The sequence below is a fragment of the Mastigoproctus giganteus genome, chromosome 2 (genome assembly GCF_048544385.1).
Source record: "Mastigoproctus giganteus isolate SK-2022 chromosome 2, ASM4854438v1, whole genome shotgun sequence".
Lineage (NCBI taxonomy): Eukaryota > Metazoa > Arthropoda > Arachnida > Uropygi > Thelyphonidae > Mastigoproctus > Mastigoproctus giganteus.
In genome coordinates, this window is record NC_143576.1 from 193,422,861 (window position 1) to 193,441,765 (window position 18,905).

Genomic DNA, 18,905 nt, shown 5'->3' on the forward strand with positions numbered 1-18,905 from the left:
TGGGGTTAAACCTTTCTACTCATGTGGATAATGAAACCACAATGATATTTTTGTGTTGCACATTGGAATACAATATTATTCAAAGAAAACAAAATTTATTTGGTTACTTATATAAAGTAACTGTTAAATAAAGATAAAATGACAAAACATGGGAATATGAATTTATTTTTACTTGTGAAAAAAATGTATTCCTTATTTCCTTATGTACTATTTGTTTGTCTGGCTCTCCATGATCTTGGGCTGCATATTATCACTTACACTGACTATTGTCTACTCATTCAAAAAGGTTTTTTTTTGGTTGACATTCATTACAACATTGATTTCCATTAACTTTATTCATTTATTTAATTTTCAGTAATTTCAAAATGGAAAAAAAAAAAAAAAGTGTCACGGCTTCCAACAATAAAGGAACAAGATGGCTTGTAACATTGAAAATGAAATCAGGCAGCAATAAGCATTCTGAACACAAGTAAACAAGCTGTTGATATAACCATATATGGAATTCTTCCAGTGATACTAAGCTGAATAATAAATGTGTATAATACTGTATCATCTCAAGGATATATACTGTACATAATTTTTCTAATGTATAAATATAGTCAACACATATTTGTTATATTGGCACGTTTTAAATTGTTTAGATTAGATCCAAAAATATAACAGCTTACTCTCTGGAGGGGAAAAAAGCAACCTCAATATTTGCTTGTTTTATTATTCATCTCATTTCTGGAGAACATCAAATTGAGTTAAAATAGCAAGATATGCCTGTATACTAAAACTACAACATGATCAACATTCAGTGGCTTTAACTTAACTGCAGGTGTACAGAAACAGCCACTTCATTATTCTATCTGGAACAAATAATAAACATGGAAGATGAAAGGAAAGAAACTGAAAGAAGAATTCAACCCGGCTAGATATCATATCGAAAAATAAAAATATTTAGAGATGAGAAAATAAAATTATGAAAAATTTAGAATGAATAATATTTGACCAGAGTATTTTGCCTATAATATCACACTGAAGAAAGAAAGAGAAACATTTAATACAAAAGACTAATCAAAGACTTGTCAAAGATTAAAAGTAACACAACAGAGGATAGAAAGAAGCATACAGAAATTTCTCTAAGGGACAGAAAGATAAATGGATGAGTTAGAGTAAAAACAGAGGAAATTGGCATAATAGCATATATTAAATGCTTCAAGTTGAATAGTGGGCTGGATATACTGAGGAGAGAGGAAGAGAAAATTAATGGAAATGGAGATCAATGGATAGTAAGTAGTAAGAAAAAGCCTAGAGTGTGAAAAAGAAGAGATGAAACCCAGGGAACTGCTGGAGTGCAATGCATGAAGGGTTGCAGCCAGATGAACATAGACAGACATGGGAGAGACCTCTGTCCAGCAACACACTAATAACAGTTAAAGAGAATCAAGAATTATCTAAGACCTGTCCATTTTATCCATTTAATTAATTTGCAGTGAAAATGTTTCAATCCAGATTTTGTTGCATTCTACTGATCATCATCTGAAATTAGGCACATGGCGGTTACTTTAGCCACAGAATGCTACAACCATTATACCATTTTTTTAAATAGAAAAACAACCACAAATTAGTAATGAGCATCATTCAGATGGTTGACAGAATCTCTTAAAGTACCGTATAAGAATTAGACTAATGGGAGAAATAACATAATGGCTTAATTTTCAGTACTCACCTCAATTGATCTGCTTTGTTATATGATGTTAAAGTGGAATAGGATTAAGGATAGGATAAAGTGGAAAACTAATTAAGAAATTTGGTTAAAATTAATAAATAGAGATGGAAACATTAAAAGATCTGTGATTAAAAGTAGCCAGGGAAGAAGTGCTTCTTCTTCCCAGGCTACTTTTAAAAAATAAAAAAACAACATTATCCCATTAAAGAATGCATCATTGAGTTACAAACAAAATTAAATAACTACCCGGACAAATGTTGAATCATACATGAGACCAAGAACAATTGACCTTATCAATTCCCGACTAGTATCGCAACCTAATATGACGAAGCAACAACTATTAAATATACAAAAATTACGGAAAAACTCTAACATTATTATACAGAAAGCTGATAAAGGTGATCCTATTGTCGTTTTAGACAAAAACACTTAAATCAACAATGCGATTCATTCTTTCTGACACGGACACAATACAAAATTGACAGCACATATAACATTTCCAGATCAAAACATAAACTGGACCTTATTTTAAGGAGACTAAGGTCAAACAAGGAAATTAATCTCCACACTCTACAACAAATTGGCATACGTAGCAATATCCTTCCTCACACATTCGGTATCGTAAAATTACATAAACCCAACCACCACCCTTTATGACCAATTGTTTCCTTCAGCAAATCTGCCTTTGCCAATCTTTCCACCATTTTGGTAAAAATTATATCACCCCTAACAAGATTCTCAAAATTTAGAGTTTGCAACACCAACCAGGCTTTTGAATGCATAAATGTACAATTAGATTTCACATTAAATTCTTTATGAGAACTCCTAGCAGCTGATGATACTTTAATCAAATGCACTTCCTTCGGTATAAACAGCATTTTAGAACTTACCTCAACTTTGCTTGATGCCAGACATTTCCAATTTCGAAACCAAATATTCAAACAAATATTTGGTCTCGTCTCCCTATGGGACTAGGAATCTCTGCCCCCTTATCCAAAATCTATTTAGCCACCATTGAGAATCAAGTATTAATCTTCAACCGTTTCCCACAGACATTAAACTCTACATGTACTATGCTGATGATGTATTGTTAATGGGAGATAAATCTTCTTTGACAATCTATTTGTTAAGTTCAATTTGTTAAACTGAATTTGTTAAATACATTTGTTAAATTATCTATTTGTTAAATACACTCTTGAAATAGAAAAAGACAATAAAATTTATTTCCTTAACCTCATAATATATAAAACAGGTACAAAATTAGGAACTAAAATCTACAGAAAAGGAACAAACACAGGGAAATGCCTACATTTCCGACTGCACCACCCACTTAGTATTAAAAAAAATCTGTCCTTTATAATCAGATCCACAGTGCCATAAAATACTGTTCTTCACATGACGATCTACTCACAGAACTCCAATATCTCACAGAGAAGTTTATTGCTAGACAATATCCCTTAAAACAAAATTCATCACATAATTTTCATTGCCAAACACAGAATTAATAATCCACACAACACAAACTGTGATAACAAACAGAATATGTGTTGTCCTCCCTTTCCACTATAGACTCGCTCGACAACTTCATCAAATATTTGCCAACACTGATATAACTCTAACATTTTCTTCATATAATAAATTAGGATCTATGTTTAATGCCTATAAAGAAACACGCCATTACCCTATAAGCGACATCAATAATATTGTTAATCTAATTAAATGTCAACCAGGATGCAATGCATGGTATATCAGAAGCACATCCACAAAATACGGTATAATAAAAACTCCCAACACATGTGCACACTACGTTGAGTTACAAACAAAATTAGTTGCAAAATTTTGCAACTAATACCACTATATTAGTTGCAAAACTGATCATGCCGGCACCGAACTGACTCAACATGTTCACCTCCATAGCCACAATCCTCTAATCGATTCAGCTTTTTTCCTATTATTACTTTAAAATCTTTCTATATGACGCATTCATTATAGAATGGTGTCACCACTATACTAATCTTAATGTTTTGAACACAAAACTTCCGACAAATCTTCCACAGCCTGGAACCTGTCACACGTGAGGTTCCCACATGTTTCGCAATGCATCAAGGGAAATCGGGACTCTTTAAATACGTAATTCTCCTTACATCTACCATTGCCAACCGAAGAGGTCTATACGAAAATCTCTCATTACAATTGGCCGCTTTTAACCTTCACTTTAATATTTTATACAAGACAACCAGGAATAAGATGTGCACTTCTTCTTCCTGGGCTACTTTTAATCACAGATCTTTTAATGTCTCTGTCTCTATTTATTAATTTTAACCAAATTTCTTAATTAGTTTTAATCCTATTCCACTTTAACATCATATAACAAAGCAGATCAATTGAGGTGAGTACCGAAAATTAAGCTTTTATGCTATTTCTCCCATTAGTCTAATGAGCATCATTATTTGTACATTTCAGAGGTTGCAAAATTTGTAAAACAAAATACAATCTAAAAAAAAATAAAATTATAAAGCAATTTCTTCTGCCAGGAACCACAAAGCTAGAGTGAATATTAAATAAAAAAATAAAATAAAAAATCAAAGGACAGCATTTCACCAACTCCTAAACATTAACACTGGTGTAGGATAAGGCAGCTTGTTTTCGGAGCATATAGAAAAGTTTTCATAGCCATATGATATGAAAATTTCAGCAACAGAATACTTGCCTACTGAAGACTAAAGAACAAAAGTTATGAAACTAACTCTTAACTATCCCCAAATAGCACCTTCTTGTTTTAGTATTAGTAATATGATGTAAGGAAGCAAGGCTTATATACAACACCAGCAAATATATATATATATATAAAAAAAAACCTCCAATTTGCCCAATCTTTTGTCAACATCTCCCCAAATTTTTGTCTACCCATCTACACAACCACAGATGGAATTTTATTCAACACCTCTATTCTTCAGTCATCCTTTTCCAATTTAAATTTATGCCTGGTTTTTGATTTCATCTGAGAAAGTGTAAAGATGCCATCAGCACTTAGTTTACTTAAGTACTTTTAAAGCCGCATACACTTCCGTTAGGTAAACAAGTAGATGCTTAGTTTCCAGAGATTGACATTTACAGAACCCCCGCGCTTTCTTGGTAAGAATATCCTTTTGAATCCCAACTAATCATGATGCTCATCTCTGCACCCTTTCCCACAGATCTAATCCTTTCTAAAGTGAGATTTCCATTCTATATGCAATATTCCATATATTGGCTAATCATTGCCTTACATAATGCAATAATTACCTCTGTCTCTTGCTCACAAAATTCCTGCATATCAATGACAAGAACTTCACAAGTTGTTGCTGCAGTGTGTGTTTGCACTACAGAGAACTTCATGTTAGGCTATACATCGAAAGGACAGAATTCATGGGATAACTGGTTTCTCTGCAACACTACGATGTCACCTCTATTACCAGTGGATGAACCCACTGCTTGGCAGGTATATAGGTACACTATATCACTGCATTCACGTAAATGGTAATTCAATGTCAGTATGGATAAATGTAGTGAGTTAACTGACTTTGAAAGAGAGATGATAGTGGGTGTCCGATGCATAGGTCATTCTATCGCAGAAATTGCACAATCCCCATTCGACAGTATCAAGAGTGTATCAGGAAGAAGCCATTTCCAGAATAACATCTCATCGTGGACAGTGCTGTGGGCGGAGAAAGGTAGTGGATGAATGTGGCTGCTGACATCTGTCTCGCATTGTTTCAGCCAACCGGAAAATGACAGTGGCACAAATTACCCACCGACTTCAATGAGAATGCTAGAAATGTCTCCACCAAGACCATCAGCCAATCATTAGCAGCAATAGGTTATGGGAGCTGCCGACCCACCCTAGCCCCATTGCTAACACCACGACACAGGCCTCTATGCCTCAAGTGGGCAAAAGAACATCAGCACTGGAGCTTGGATGATTGGAGACAGATTTCCTGGTCTGATGAGTCCTGTTTCCAGTTATTTTGAGCGGACGGGAGGGTGCGTATCTGGCAGGCTTGTAGATGGTTGGTAATGGTGGCATATTCAACTGGCACACGTTGGGACCTCTGGTACATCTAGATGCATCTCTGAATGGTCCAGGTTATGTGCCCATCCTTGCAGAACACCTGCATCCCTTCGTGGTGATCATGCACCCACAGGGCAATGTGCCTCTCCACAGAGCTGTGGTGACTAGAACATAGTTCGAAGAGCATTCCACAGATTTTACCACCATGGAATGGCCTCACCATTCACTAAACATGAATCCTGTAGAGCATCTTTCGGATGCTATGGAAAGGTCTGTTCGAGTTTAGGATCCACCACCCAGGAATGCGACAGAATTATGGACAGCAGTGCAATAAGCATGGATGAAAATACCTGTGGAACACTTTTGCGAACTAGCGGACTCAATGCCTCGCCATGTGACTGCCCTTATCCAGGAGAAAGGTGGGCCTACCTGTTATTAGGGGTGGGATATCCCATGATTAAACTAGGGGGGTATCCCATGGTTAAACTCAACTGCCATTTTATCTGTTTAGCTTATTTAGATCCTCTTGAAGTGGCATACTCTAATTACCATCCTTAACAATTGGGTACACATTTGTTCATTAACAAACTTGATGTTCAAGTTTGATTTCAGGAAAGCTTTTGACACTGTTGTGCATTGAAGACTACTGTACAAATTGGAGCAGAATGGTATTAAGGGTAAGTTGCTACAATGGATAAAAGGATGGTTAAGTGGGAGAAGACAGAGGGTGGTAATCAATGGGTGCTGCTCTTCATGGACTAATGTTATTAGTGGAGTCCCACAGGGTTCGATGTTGGGTCCACTGTTGTTTTGTATATTTATCAATGATATTGTTGAAGGTATATCAAGCTTAGTGTCGAAGTTTGCAGATGATACAAAGGTTGGCAGGGTTGTTAATGACAGTAATGGCAGTGTGCTACTGCAACAGGATCTAGATAATTTGGGCAGATGTGCTAAGAAGTGGCAACTGAAGTTTAACCTTGACAAATGCAAAGTACTGCATATGGGTAAAAGTAACCCCAGAGAAACGTACCAACTGTGTGGTACTACACTTAAGGTGGTAGAAAATGAAAAAGACCTGGGAGTAATTGTGCAGTCAGATATGAAGTTTTCTGAGCAATGCAGACAGGCTGCCAGGGCAGGTCATGGGGTTTTGTCAATGATATATAGGAATTTTGCTAGCAGGGAAAAGGAGGTGATTGTCCCTCTGTATAAAGTAATGGTCAGGGCACGCCTTGAGTACTGGGTACAGGTCTGAAGGCCTCATTTTAGGAAGGATGTAGATTTGCTTGAGCGTGTACAGAGAAGGGCAACAAGATTGGTGAGGGGAATGAAGAGATCCTCTTACGTTCTGCAAATTGCAGTGGCTGGAGACTAGGCACCTGCACGGTGATCTGATTGAGGTGTATAAGGCCTTGAATGGGTTGAGCATGCTGAATTCTGATGGGATTCTTCCACTTGTTCAGATTACAAACCTAAGGGGGCATAAATTCAAATTAAGAAAAGACAGATGTAGAATAGATGTGCAGAAATTTGCCTTTAGCCAGCAGGTGGTTAATTGCTGGAACAAACTTCCATCTGTTGTTGTGGAAGTTGATAGGTTAAATAAATTTAAGGAGGAACTGGACAGGCATTTGGAGGGAATGGTGTGATTTTTTTTTTTTTTTTTTGGCTGATGCTGCATAAGCTCATACACTTGCTTTCTTGCATCACATGCCACTACTACTGCTACTATCTGGAATGTAACATAATAAACCAAAGGGCATGTCACTTTGTGCATTTGGTGCAAAGTATTTAAGAAAACAGGCCAAACTCAGCATTCTGATGGGCATTTAAGAGAGCTTCAAGAACAAGGAGGATGCCTGTGAAGGAATTAAATTGAGGTTCCATCAAATGCTCACCTCAATGCCACGGCTTATGCTTGTGCATCAGGCAGAAGAGTAGCAATCCCCAAGGCAGAATTGCAGTGATCCCACACAAGGTAATCATTACCAGTAACTCTATTGTCAAAGAGGAAAAATATATTGTACAAAAAAGGAAAGGTGGAAAAGGGCCAGGATATGTCTGCCAGGGGCAAAAGTTGATGACTGTTAGAGGAGCAGATGTCATCTTTTAAGGGCAAGGAAGATGATATCATTGCAAATACTAGCACTAACAATATTAAGGTTTGAAGATTTGAGGACTTACTTAACAAGTACAAGGCAATGTTGAACACAATAGGAGTGTATACATGATGATAGCCTTGCCAATCAATTCAGTCCTGGAGAGACTGAGGACTCAGTGGGTAGAATTCTTCCCCGGATGGCCTGTGCTTGTTAACAGAATGGAATGTTTCTGCAAGATTCAGATGGGTTGGAAAACTGCAAGACTGGGAGGTGGGGGAATAACAATGACTAACAGATTAACAATAGCTGCAAACAGAAGTGTCAAGGTAATTCTATGAGGACCTCCATCAAGATTGATGGGGATCCTAATAGAATAAGCAAATACATGGGCTATGTCTAAGTAACTAAGAGTAATAGCAGATATATGTATACTTGGATGTACACTAATGCTAAGAGTACAGTAAATACATTTGCTGGATTTGAAGTTTTTTTTTTTTTTTTTTTGTCATAAAATTTAAAACAGTAAGAAAATAAGCAATCAATAACAAAGAACACAGAATGCACAAATTGCAACTAACACAATATGCACAAGTGAGATATTGTAACAACTTGACGAAGTTCAAAAAATAGGAATGAAGAGAAGATTCTAAAAATTTATTTGTTTTTATATGATTGAAGATTTCAGTGAAGGGGAAACACATTTTAGAATAATGTAAAATTCCAAAGAATTCCAGCTTTTGGTATCATCGCAAATGCAATAAGATCGAGTTTACTGCCCATTCATAATTACATTGCACTAACAGAAAAGCCCAATAAACTGGAAACTCCTAATTGCTTTTATTGTTTTATGATAGTGACCTCCAGAAATCTGCTTTAGAAAAATATCATGGTGTTCAAAATTGATTCTTATAACCAAACAGCAATAGCTTTGTACATATCTGTAAGTTGTACATAAGTCGTTTGTATGTAAGTGGAGGAGTGCCTGTATAGGGTATATTTACTTTTTTTTTTTTAAGAAGTACAATATTTTATTTTATAAGTTTAGTTCAAAAAAGTGCATTATATGTATTTAATTTATATTTGGTATGTGAATATTTTTTTTTATATATGAAATATTTTAAAAATATATGTGTATATTGTTTTTTTTGGGAGGGGAGGTTTGCTGTAAAATCGATGTGCTGCATTGGTCACTTCAACCAAAACAAATATTTGGGAGGGGGCACTTTTTCTAGTTACGCCACTGATTACACACTAGTTTATACTTACTATAGGACTCAGTATCCTTAAAAATTCATCGCCTCATGAATTTTTTTTTTTTTTTTTCTGGTACTAAGCTTATCTTTAATAATATCATTTAATTGGTATAAAATATTTAGTGGCCTCTCACATTATTTCTCTAAACACTTCACATTTGGCATACATTACACAGCCCATGTTTTGAGCCATCATAATCACCCTTTGCTAAAACAAAATCCTGCATCCTGCTCATCCCTCCATACAATCAGATGCAAGAGAGTAGGCTCCAATGTTAAGTTGAGTAGCTGAGTTTTCTTCAAGAAGACAACTGTTTTCTTCAAGAAGCATTCACATTTGTCCCACAAAATGCTAAACAAATTGGAATTGAACTTACAATCATTCCAGGGATCAAGAGAATGGGAATTTGGTAGCAGTTTTTTTGTCAATTAATGCAAAAACATATTTTTATTTATGCTGGTGTGTGTGCGTGTGCACGTGTGTGTGTGTGTGTGTGTGTGTGTGTGTGTGTGTGTGTGTGTGTGTGTGTGTGTGTGTGTGTGTGTGTGTGTGTGTGTGTGTGTGTGTGTGTGTGTGGAGAGGGGGGGGTTAGAATGAGGGCTGTGAAATCTTAACTGGACCTGAAATTTTCCCAAAGGGCAAAACAAGAACATATGTTGAAAATTTGGCTTCAATCCGACATTTCATTCTAGAGTAATGTCCAAAATACATTTTCATTTATACAAATAGATTTTGTTGGGGCAGGAGAGGCTATGATTTCCTTAAAAGCTTTCGAGGTACCAAAGGGAAAAGAAAAAAAAAAAAAAAAAAGAAGCTTAATAAATATGTGATATCAATTGAACTTTATCTTATCAAGTAATGTCCATTACAGGTTGGGTAACATATGCAATAAATCAATTTCAGGCACATTCTATTTTTATTTTTATGTTAAAATTAACTGAATTTTTTTTTTCCTCCTGTGATTAACTGAAGTGAAAAATAAATAGTTATCTTCTTATCAATTAATTACTAAAATTATAACTTTATAGAACACTTAATAAAACTCAGCCATTCAGTTTAATTGCAACTGTATAATATTTATTCCTCTTTCCCACATACTTTTAAATCTTTTTTTTCTCTCTATATCTGTACATGTTGGCAAGATGTCTCTTGCCAACATTCCATTCAAAAGTGTTACGTAACAATACACATGATGCATGTGTATTGTTATGTAAGATCTAAATGGGTTGCAAGTAATGAAGCCACTATATGTTACAAGAGACTTTTGTAGGGAACAACTGTACTTTGAAGTAACTAGTCCGTTTTAACGTCAAAGCAAAGTTGTTCAACCAGCAGTCCACAAGCAATGCACAGCATATAAGATATTCGTCGTGTGGCTAACTTATTATTCATATAAGTTTTTAAATATCATTTATAATTTTAATGCTGTGACCCATGACTGGGTGCCTAAAAATACCTACTTCATATACAAATAGTAGTCATGGTTTCTACTATCTTAATAAAATAATGACCTATTTTGCATCTCCAGGAAATATTACCTAAAGATAAATAGGCACTTACTTTTCTCCAAATCTTGCAGTGATATTAGTTAGGCTCTAATATAGTTACTATGCTTTATAACTAAAACAAATAAAATAAGATGGTTGCAAGACTATCATGTCCTTTGATCTGTTTTGTTGCCAGAAGGATTTAAATCACATTGACAATCCAATGGTCATAATTCTCACAGCAAAACAAATTTGCCTTTGTAATGAATTGCCCAAGCATTGCACTATTTTCAAAAAAAAAAAATAGCCATTCCAAAAGTTTAGTTAACTATTTTTAAAAAATGAAGCTGTTATGATAGTTTGTTTCAAGACTAATCAATCCCTCATCAGATAGTAGGTGGTCTCTAGTGAAAACACTCAGGCAAAACAGATAGCCTAGCTATATTACCACTTTGAAAACTCCAATTTCATATGCTGCATTGAAGCTCACATTGAACAACTTCTCAACTGTTTCATCTGCATGTGGCCACTGCAGAGCACCTACTATATGATGAAGGACCAGTTAATTCTGAAAGAGGCTGTCATAACAGTCTCATCTTTTAAACAAATAGCAAGGCTTTAAATAATTAGCCTTTGGGCATGATCTTCTGTGAAAGTAGTACAATTTCAGGGCAACTCACTGCAAAGTCAAATCGGTTCTAGTGTGGGAATTAAGAACATTGTATTGCCTACGCAGTTTAACATATTCTGCTGCCACCTAAATATGAGAGAACCCATTGAATGTATCATAATTTTCAGATTGCTGAAAAAAATCAACATTCCAGCATCCTCAACATTCCGAAAATTCGTACATAATGGTTGAAAATTAAAAGTTTGTAATTCACTGTTAAAAGTGAAAACTTACTTTTGTGCTGAATTATAAATCAGAACAAATCTTAAAATTTCATAAAAAGTTCATTCGTATACATCAACTGACATCAACACAAGCAAAGTACAAATAAAACTGTGTACCAAGGTCCATAAACAAAAGCCAAGATTAGTGAAAAGCATCCAATCAGTGTGCTACTACTGAGTAGCTCTTAATTTCATGTGCCTTTACATTTATGGCATTCAATGGATGATCACTCATATTAGCATTAGTAATGGCCGCATGGTGCAAGAAAGCCTATGGCTTATGCTGCACCAGCCAAAAAAATCCGAACAAAACAATGATAAAAACAAAAAATAAATAAATAAATAAAATAAATAACTAAATAATAATAATTAATAAATAAAAAAAATAAAATAAAATAAAAAATAAATAAAAAGGAAATTAAACCTATCATCCTATGCGCTTCCCTTACCCGAAAGTACTATCCAGATGACCTTTGAATTTCCCCAAACTGTCGGCCTCTACCACCCATGAAGGCAACTTATTCCAGTAATTTATAACTCGCTGGCTAAAATAAAACTTCCTGCAGTCCAATCTAAACATTTCCCCCCGTAACTTGAATTTATGTCCCCTAGTTCTAGCATCATTTATAATCTTGAAAATTTTGTCCTCATTCATTTTACTAATGCCTCTCAGAGCCTTAAACATCTCAATCAAATCTCCTCTAAGGTGTCTAGTTTCCAAACTCTGCAACCCACATATTCAAAGTCTTTCTTCATAAGGACGCCCTTTTGCTGATCTCACCAGGCGAGTTACCCTTCTTTGCACCCTTTCAAGAAGCTCGATGTCTTTCTTTAGGTATGAATTAGAGCATAGAGTTTGGGTACATTTTGAACTCATATATGAATTGTGGCACATCACTCCTAGTGCCATTTTATGTTATATGCATAAAGACCACAAACAGGTTAAACTGTTTTGTGGCCAACAACATTTAAAGGATAAAACAGTACTGTAGACTTCTTATAAAGAGAGAAATAATCTTTTTTGCATGGATTCTTAAAGACAAATGCAATCTTTGATACACGTGCTGGATTTCTTTCTTAATATTGCCAGATTTTGCAGTTTACTGTACTAGCAAATTAATTGGTGTAGGCTGAACTGAAACTTAATGGTTCAATTCTGTGATGTTCCTTAATCTCTGTACTGCACTATGAATGGTCAAGTGTCAGAATGCTACAGGATATACATTCGAGTTGACCATGGTTCAAGCTCAAGTGACTGCTAAACAATTAACACTTATATTCACTGTTGAAATGATTAATTGTAAATTCCTCTGACCTAGTGAACAGAATTTTTATTTATTTATTTTTTTTTTTTAAGGATTGGCACTTGCTTAACATTTTGGCTATTTGCATCCACAGCAAGAGTTGCTAAGAACTTAATTTTAGCAACCCCTTAAAGTCCCATAACAGTTTCACTTGAATTCTTATAATTACTCTTTTTCTTTATCATAATTAAGATTCACCATTCTTAATGATAACTTGAAGTTATGATTAAGAAAGTTTGCACCCAAACTACATGTATAATACCTGAAAATCTGCATACTTGATTGAATGATTAGCATTAGCATTAGTAGAGGAACATGATGCAAGAAAGCTAGCTTATGCAGTATCAGCCAAGAAACAACCTCTCCAATTTCACCCCTCCGTTCATTCCAAATACCTGCCCAGCCCAGCCTTAAATTTCTTCAGGCAATCAACTTCCACAACAAAGGTGGAAGTCTGTTCCACCAACCAACTACCTGCTGGCTAAAGGCAAACTTCTGCACATCTATCCTACATCTGTCTTTCCTCAATTTGAATTTATGCCCTCTCAGGTGATTATTCTGAGCAAGAGGAAGAATCCCATCAGCATTGAGCATGCTCAAACCATTCAAGGCTTTATACACCTCAATCAGATTACCTCGCAGGTGCCTAGTCTCCAGACACTGAAATTTGCAAAACTTAAGCCTTTCTTCGTAAGAGCAACCCTTTGTTCCATTCACTAATCTTGTTGCCCTTCTCTGTACTCGTTCCAACAGCTCTACATCTTAAAATGAGGCCTCCAGATACAGTACTCAAGGTGTGGCCTGACCAGTGCCTTATACAAGGGGATAATCACCTCCTTTCCCTGCTAGAAAAATTCCTGTATATCATTCACAAGACACCATGAGCTACTCTTGCAGACCATCTGCACTGCTCAGAAAACTTCATATCTGCCTGCACAATTACCCCCAGATCCTTTTCGTTCTCTACCACTGTCAGAGTAGTAACACAGAGTTGATACGTTGCTCTGGGGATGCTGTTTCCCATATGTAGTACTTTACATTTGCCACCTCTCAGCCCATCTGCTCAACCTTTCCAGATCCTGTTGCAGCAGCATAGCATCAGTAGTGTCCTTAAAAACCCTGCCAACCTTTGTATCGTCTGCAAACTTGGATATTATGCTTGATATACCATCATCAATATCATTTATAAATACAGAAAACAATAATGGACCCAACACTGAACCCTGAGGGACTCCACTGATAACATTAGTCCACGATGAGCAGTGTCCATTGATTACCACTCTCTGTCTTCTCCCCCTCAACAACCCCTTTATCCATATTAGCAATTTGCCTTCAATGCCACACTGCTCCAATTTGTGCAGCAGTCTTCCATGTGCAACAGTATCAAAAGCCTTTCTAAGATCCAAATATATAATATCAAAGTTATTGCCTGCATCCAGCTCTTTTGTGACTGCATCATAGTATCCAATCAAATTGGTCAGGCAAGACTTCACCTTAACAAAACCATGCTGTGTCTGAGCTATAACTGAAGTCTTGTCTAGATGATCCTGCAGTGCTTCTTTAACCAGTGCCTCCATTAATTTTCCTGGAAAAGAAGTTAAACTCACAGGTCTATAATTACTTGTGTCAGCCTTTGATCCTCCTTTGTGAATTGGGATCACACTTGCACATCTCCAGTCTGTGGGTACCTCCCCACAGTCCAAGGAAGCTCTTATAATTATGGCTAAGGGTTTGCTTACTTCCTTTGCTGCCTCCTTTAATATAACTGGATAGATCCCATCCACCCCCAGGTGCCTTTCTTATGTTTATCTTTAACAATTTCTCCCCCACTTTACACTCAGTTATTACAAGATTCTCTACCTTACTGCCAGATTTGAATACACCTCTGGCATTCCCCTCGCTGAATAACTCCTCATGTGTGAATGTCGGTGCAAAATATTCATTTAGTTTGTTAGCTACCTGAGCAGGATCAGCAACAGTTGAACCATCAATATTCAGTGGACCAATCTGATTCATCCCTTTCCTTCTAGAATTTATTTATGTAAAGAACAATTTGCTGTTTTTCTTTGCTTCCTTTGCCAAAGGTTTCTCATAATCTGCCTTTGTCTGCCTAATCTCCTTTGTTACTTGGTTACAGACTAGCTTATATCTATCATAAGCTTCCATGTCACCCATCAATTTATATGTATTCCATGCATTTTTCTTCTCTGCAATATGTCTCATTAGTTCATCTGACATCCATTTAGGCCTAAACCTTGAACAATATTTCTTAGTTGGTATGTAAAGCCTAGTAGCTTCCAAGATTATTTCTTTGAATGCTTCCCATTTTGAATTTGCTGTTGGTAACACCATCAGTTGGTCCCAACATATAGAATTTAAGTACTGTCTCAGACCACCGTAGTCACCTTTACGAAAGCAAAAACCCTTCCCTTTACCCCTGATGGTAGTTACTTCTTTGAGTAAATCCCACTTCAGCACACTGTGATCACTGCCACCTAGTAGTTCCTTTATCTGCAGATTCTTAATGCATGAAGAATCACTACTGATAATCAGATCAAGTGTATTACTCCCTCTAGTTGCCCCCCGAACATGCTGATGTAGAAAACAATCATCCAATAAATCCACAAAAGCCCGGTTAGTGTGTGAATGACCAACCAACAAATTCCAGTCAATATCTGGGATATTAAAATCCCCGATTTTAAGACTCTCTGATTTACTGGCCCACTCTATTTCCCTGTACAATATCTTATTATACTCATCAGAGTCATTAGGCCTATAGCACACTCCTACTCTCAATTTTGATTTCCCTATGCTTATGTCACACCAAACTGACTCGACACTGCCCTGTCCATCGATGTCGACTGGCTTCACTTCCTTGGACTTTATGTGTTTCTTAATTAATAGCATAACCCCTCCTCCCCTGCTAACCTGTCTATCTTTCCTGTACACATTGTACTCCCCAAATTCCAGTTCTGCATTCCTTATATCTGTGTGACACCACGTCTCTGATATCCCAACAATATCTGCCTTTGATGTTTTGAGCAATACCTCAAATTCATCAAATTGATTTACCAAACTCCTAGCATTGGTGTATACGCAAGTATACATGCACCTGTTCCTATTCTTAGCTACCCTAACACACCCATGTGTTTACTTGTATCACAATGACTCCCAGCAGTCTCTGAGATACCCTGCATCTTTTTTTCCAGGCTGCTGCTCATTCCAACAGAAGCAGTGCAAGAATCACTTTCACCTCTGCCAGTGGCTACTGTTAATCTATTAGTTCTTGTATCTCCTCCCCCCCCCCCCCCCAAGCTAGCATATGATTGATAATATGGATTCTGCAGCTGCTTATTTACAGAGTTTGATCTTTTTACTTATGTCATCCACTTATTATATATATCACATAAATGCTCAAAGTAAACCAAATTGTTTCAAACTTTCATTGAATTTTGTATAGTGGCTTTCAAGTAATTCAATTTATGATTAGTTATCTGCCTTCACATATGAGTGCCAATTTCAACTATGGAAATTTATTAAGCATAACACTAAATGGTTTATCGTGTTTCGTAACTTTAATAAATATCACAATAATACAACTGCACTCAAGTTTCACTCTGCAAACAGAAAAACCAAGTCATATGTTTTTGGACCATTTCCAGTCCTGAAACATCAAATTTTCCATGTTAGCAGTCATATTCCTAAATTTAATCAAAAATCATTCAGAGTTGTTTCTAAATTTATAAATTTAGGAAATGTAGAGGACCATATTCTTCTTTCTCTCTCTCTCTCTATTCCCTTCCCCCCAATAACATCCTTAAAATTATTTTATATTTTTAATTTATATTCTGGCACAACCAGATAACTCAAAGGAACTTACAATTACATATATGAAATATTATCAGTAACCAGAATTTGAGGCCAAGGATCTGAAACATGGTCAAGTGAAATATGACCACGGTATTTGGTTTAACGACACAAGGGCTACCAAGGCCAAACCATGTCTGTTCACAGTTTATTTGCAAGCAGCATATGTAAAATATGTACACTACTATACTTCTGCAATGACCACTCAGCTACTTAGGCATAATAAATGCAACAAATGAAAGAGGATAATGATCATTTTACAATCTGTGGATGACCTGTGTAACTTTACAAGAACAGTGCAAATACACTTGGCTGTTTTGTTTATTAGTCTGTTCTTCAAAAGCAAAGATTTTTTCCCTTAAAAAGGGGGTATTGTGGTGCTTATTGCTTGCACACTTAAAGGAACTGTTTTGCTTGAGACCTCTATACTTCCCTCAGAAATGAAGTCAGGACATAAACTATTTTTTGTGATACACCTTCAATCCTAAGTTCTGATTTCATCATTTTAGATAATTACAGGTTCAGATATCCATCTCTTAGCTATTATTTTCTGCTTTCAAAGTGAATTTTACCAAATTCTGCTACTTAGTGTTTAGCAGCCTGCAAAGTCCATAGAGCAGATGGACACCCTACTCTTATATTCCTTGGGTAAGTATCTATCTATAACAGTTAACCTGATTAACAAATTGACAAGTGATGTTCAACAGCTGCAACACTTTAAAAATGTCTATATATAACTCCCAGGGGCTCACATCTTGTGAGTATGGGCTTGGCACATGCAGGGTCCTGAGCTGGATATCATTATTCTTCTTTTTCTTGGTGATTTCCTTCTACTGCTGACTCGTGTTCTCTCTCTCTCTCTCTCTCTCTCTCTCTCTCGGGGTAAGTCCCTTTTTTTTTTTTTTTTTTTTTGGCTGATGCAGCAAAAGCTTCCTTGGACCATAAGGCTAATAATAACAATAATAATATGTATCATAACAATTTTATATAAAGCATAAGGGATATAATTCTCTTTGTTTCTCCACTTGGTGTTGCAGTTCAATGAATAAAGTTCAGCTCATAGCCAGAGCCTGTAAGGTTATATCACTGCCAGATCACAGCTAATTTGTATTTCCACATTTCATAATGTAATTTTATTTATCGCACTATCAATCAAGTAAAAACAAATAATGTTAAATACTTTGTGAGGTTTCGATTAACATTAGGCTTGATGTAGCCGAGTGATCAGCACGAGTTCCTTGAGTGGACTGGGGTTCAAGCCTGTGACTACTAAATGTGATAAATATTTGTATTGATGATTTATTATAAATTCTACTGACTTGGTTGTCGTGCCGGAGTATAAACAGAATTTTTTTTTAAAATTTAATTAACAAAATTCTTTTTCCCATTACAAGCTGAAATTATTTACTACAAATTACTGTCATAAAGAATCAGTTATACTTACGTTAAAATAATGCTGGTTTCAATGAATTGCAATATATAAATTATAATTTTTTGGGGAAAAAAATAACCATAGAAGTACTTACCTGTTATAATCAAACCATGCTGCATAACTTGGAATAATAATGTGGTTAGCTTGCTCAGTAACATTATCATCCTGGCCATCATCTGGAATTCTATCATTACGTATTTGACCATTGGGAGTGGAAGGTCGAGAAAGCCTTCCTTTCTCTTCTTTATCAGCCTAGAGGAAGAAACAGGAGGGAAAACAGAATAAGATTACTGAAATAACAACTATTTTTTATACTTAAGAATTCAATGCAAAGAAGAAATTAACTTTAAAGAAAAAATACTTTGGAAATGATAACTAGCTAGGCAGTCACTGAAAACATAATAAAAATACTTAAAACCGCTTTAATATTTATATACAATTATTACGCTTTATAGTTTTTTTTTAATTTTCTTCAATCATTCAGACTTACATTATATTTCAATAATAATAATACCCGCAGAAAATTTTCATTAAAAAACCATTTCTAAAGTTGTTTTTATATGGATCTTTCTTACTATATACTAAGTATTAGGAGTAGATGGAAGCATCTAATCAAGGTATGCAGGCATACTAATCTAACAGAATTCTTTTCCTTTTGCACTAAGGTCACAGATTAATTTATTTTTACTAACAGATACAAATATATTAGAGCAGGAAAAAAAATATATATATATATATTTTTTATTTATAACCTACTACTAGACTTGGTAGTTGCTGGTTACTAATGCACAGAGATG

At 35.6% G+C, this 18,905-nt stretch overlaps 1 protein-coding gene across 1 annotated transcript in view; it reads right to left on the reverse strand.

Annotated features, from left to right (window-relative positions):
- The window catches only part of mor (SWI/SNF- related protein mor), a 385,701-nt gene that overhangs the window by 197,111 nt on the left and 169,685 nt on the right, over nucleotides 1-18,905 (reverse strand). The window contains exon 14 of the mRNA XM_090390116.1: nucleotides 18,203-18,360. Within this exon, the coding sequence (XP_090246242.1) occupies nucleotides 18,203-18,360 (158 nt within the window). The remainder of the gene's footprint in view (nucleotides 1-18,202; nucleotides 18,361-18,905) is intronic.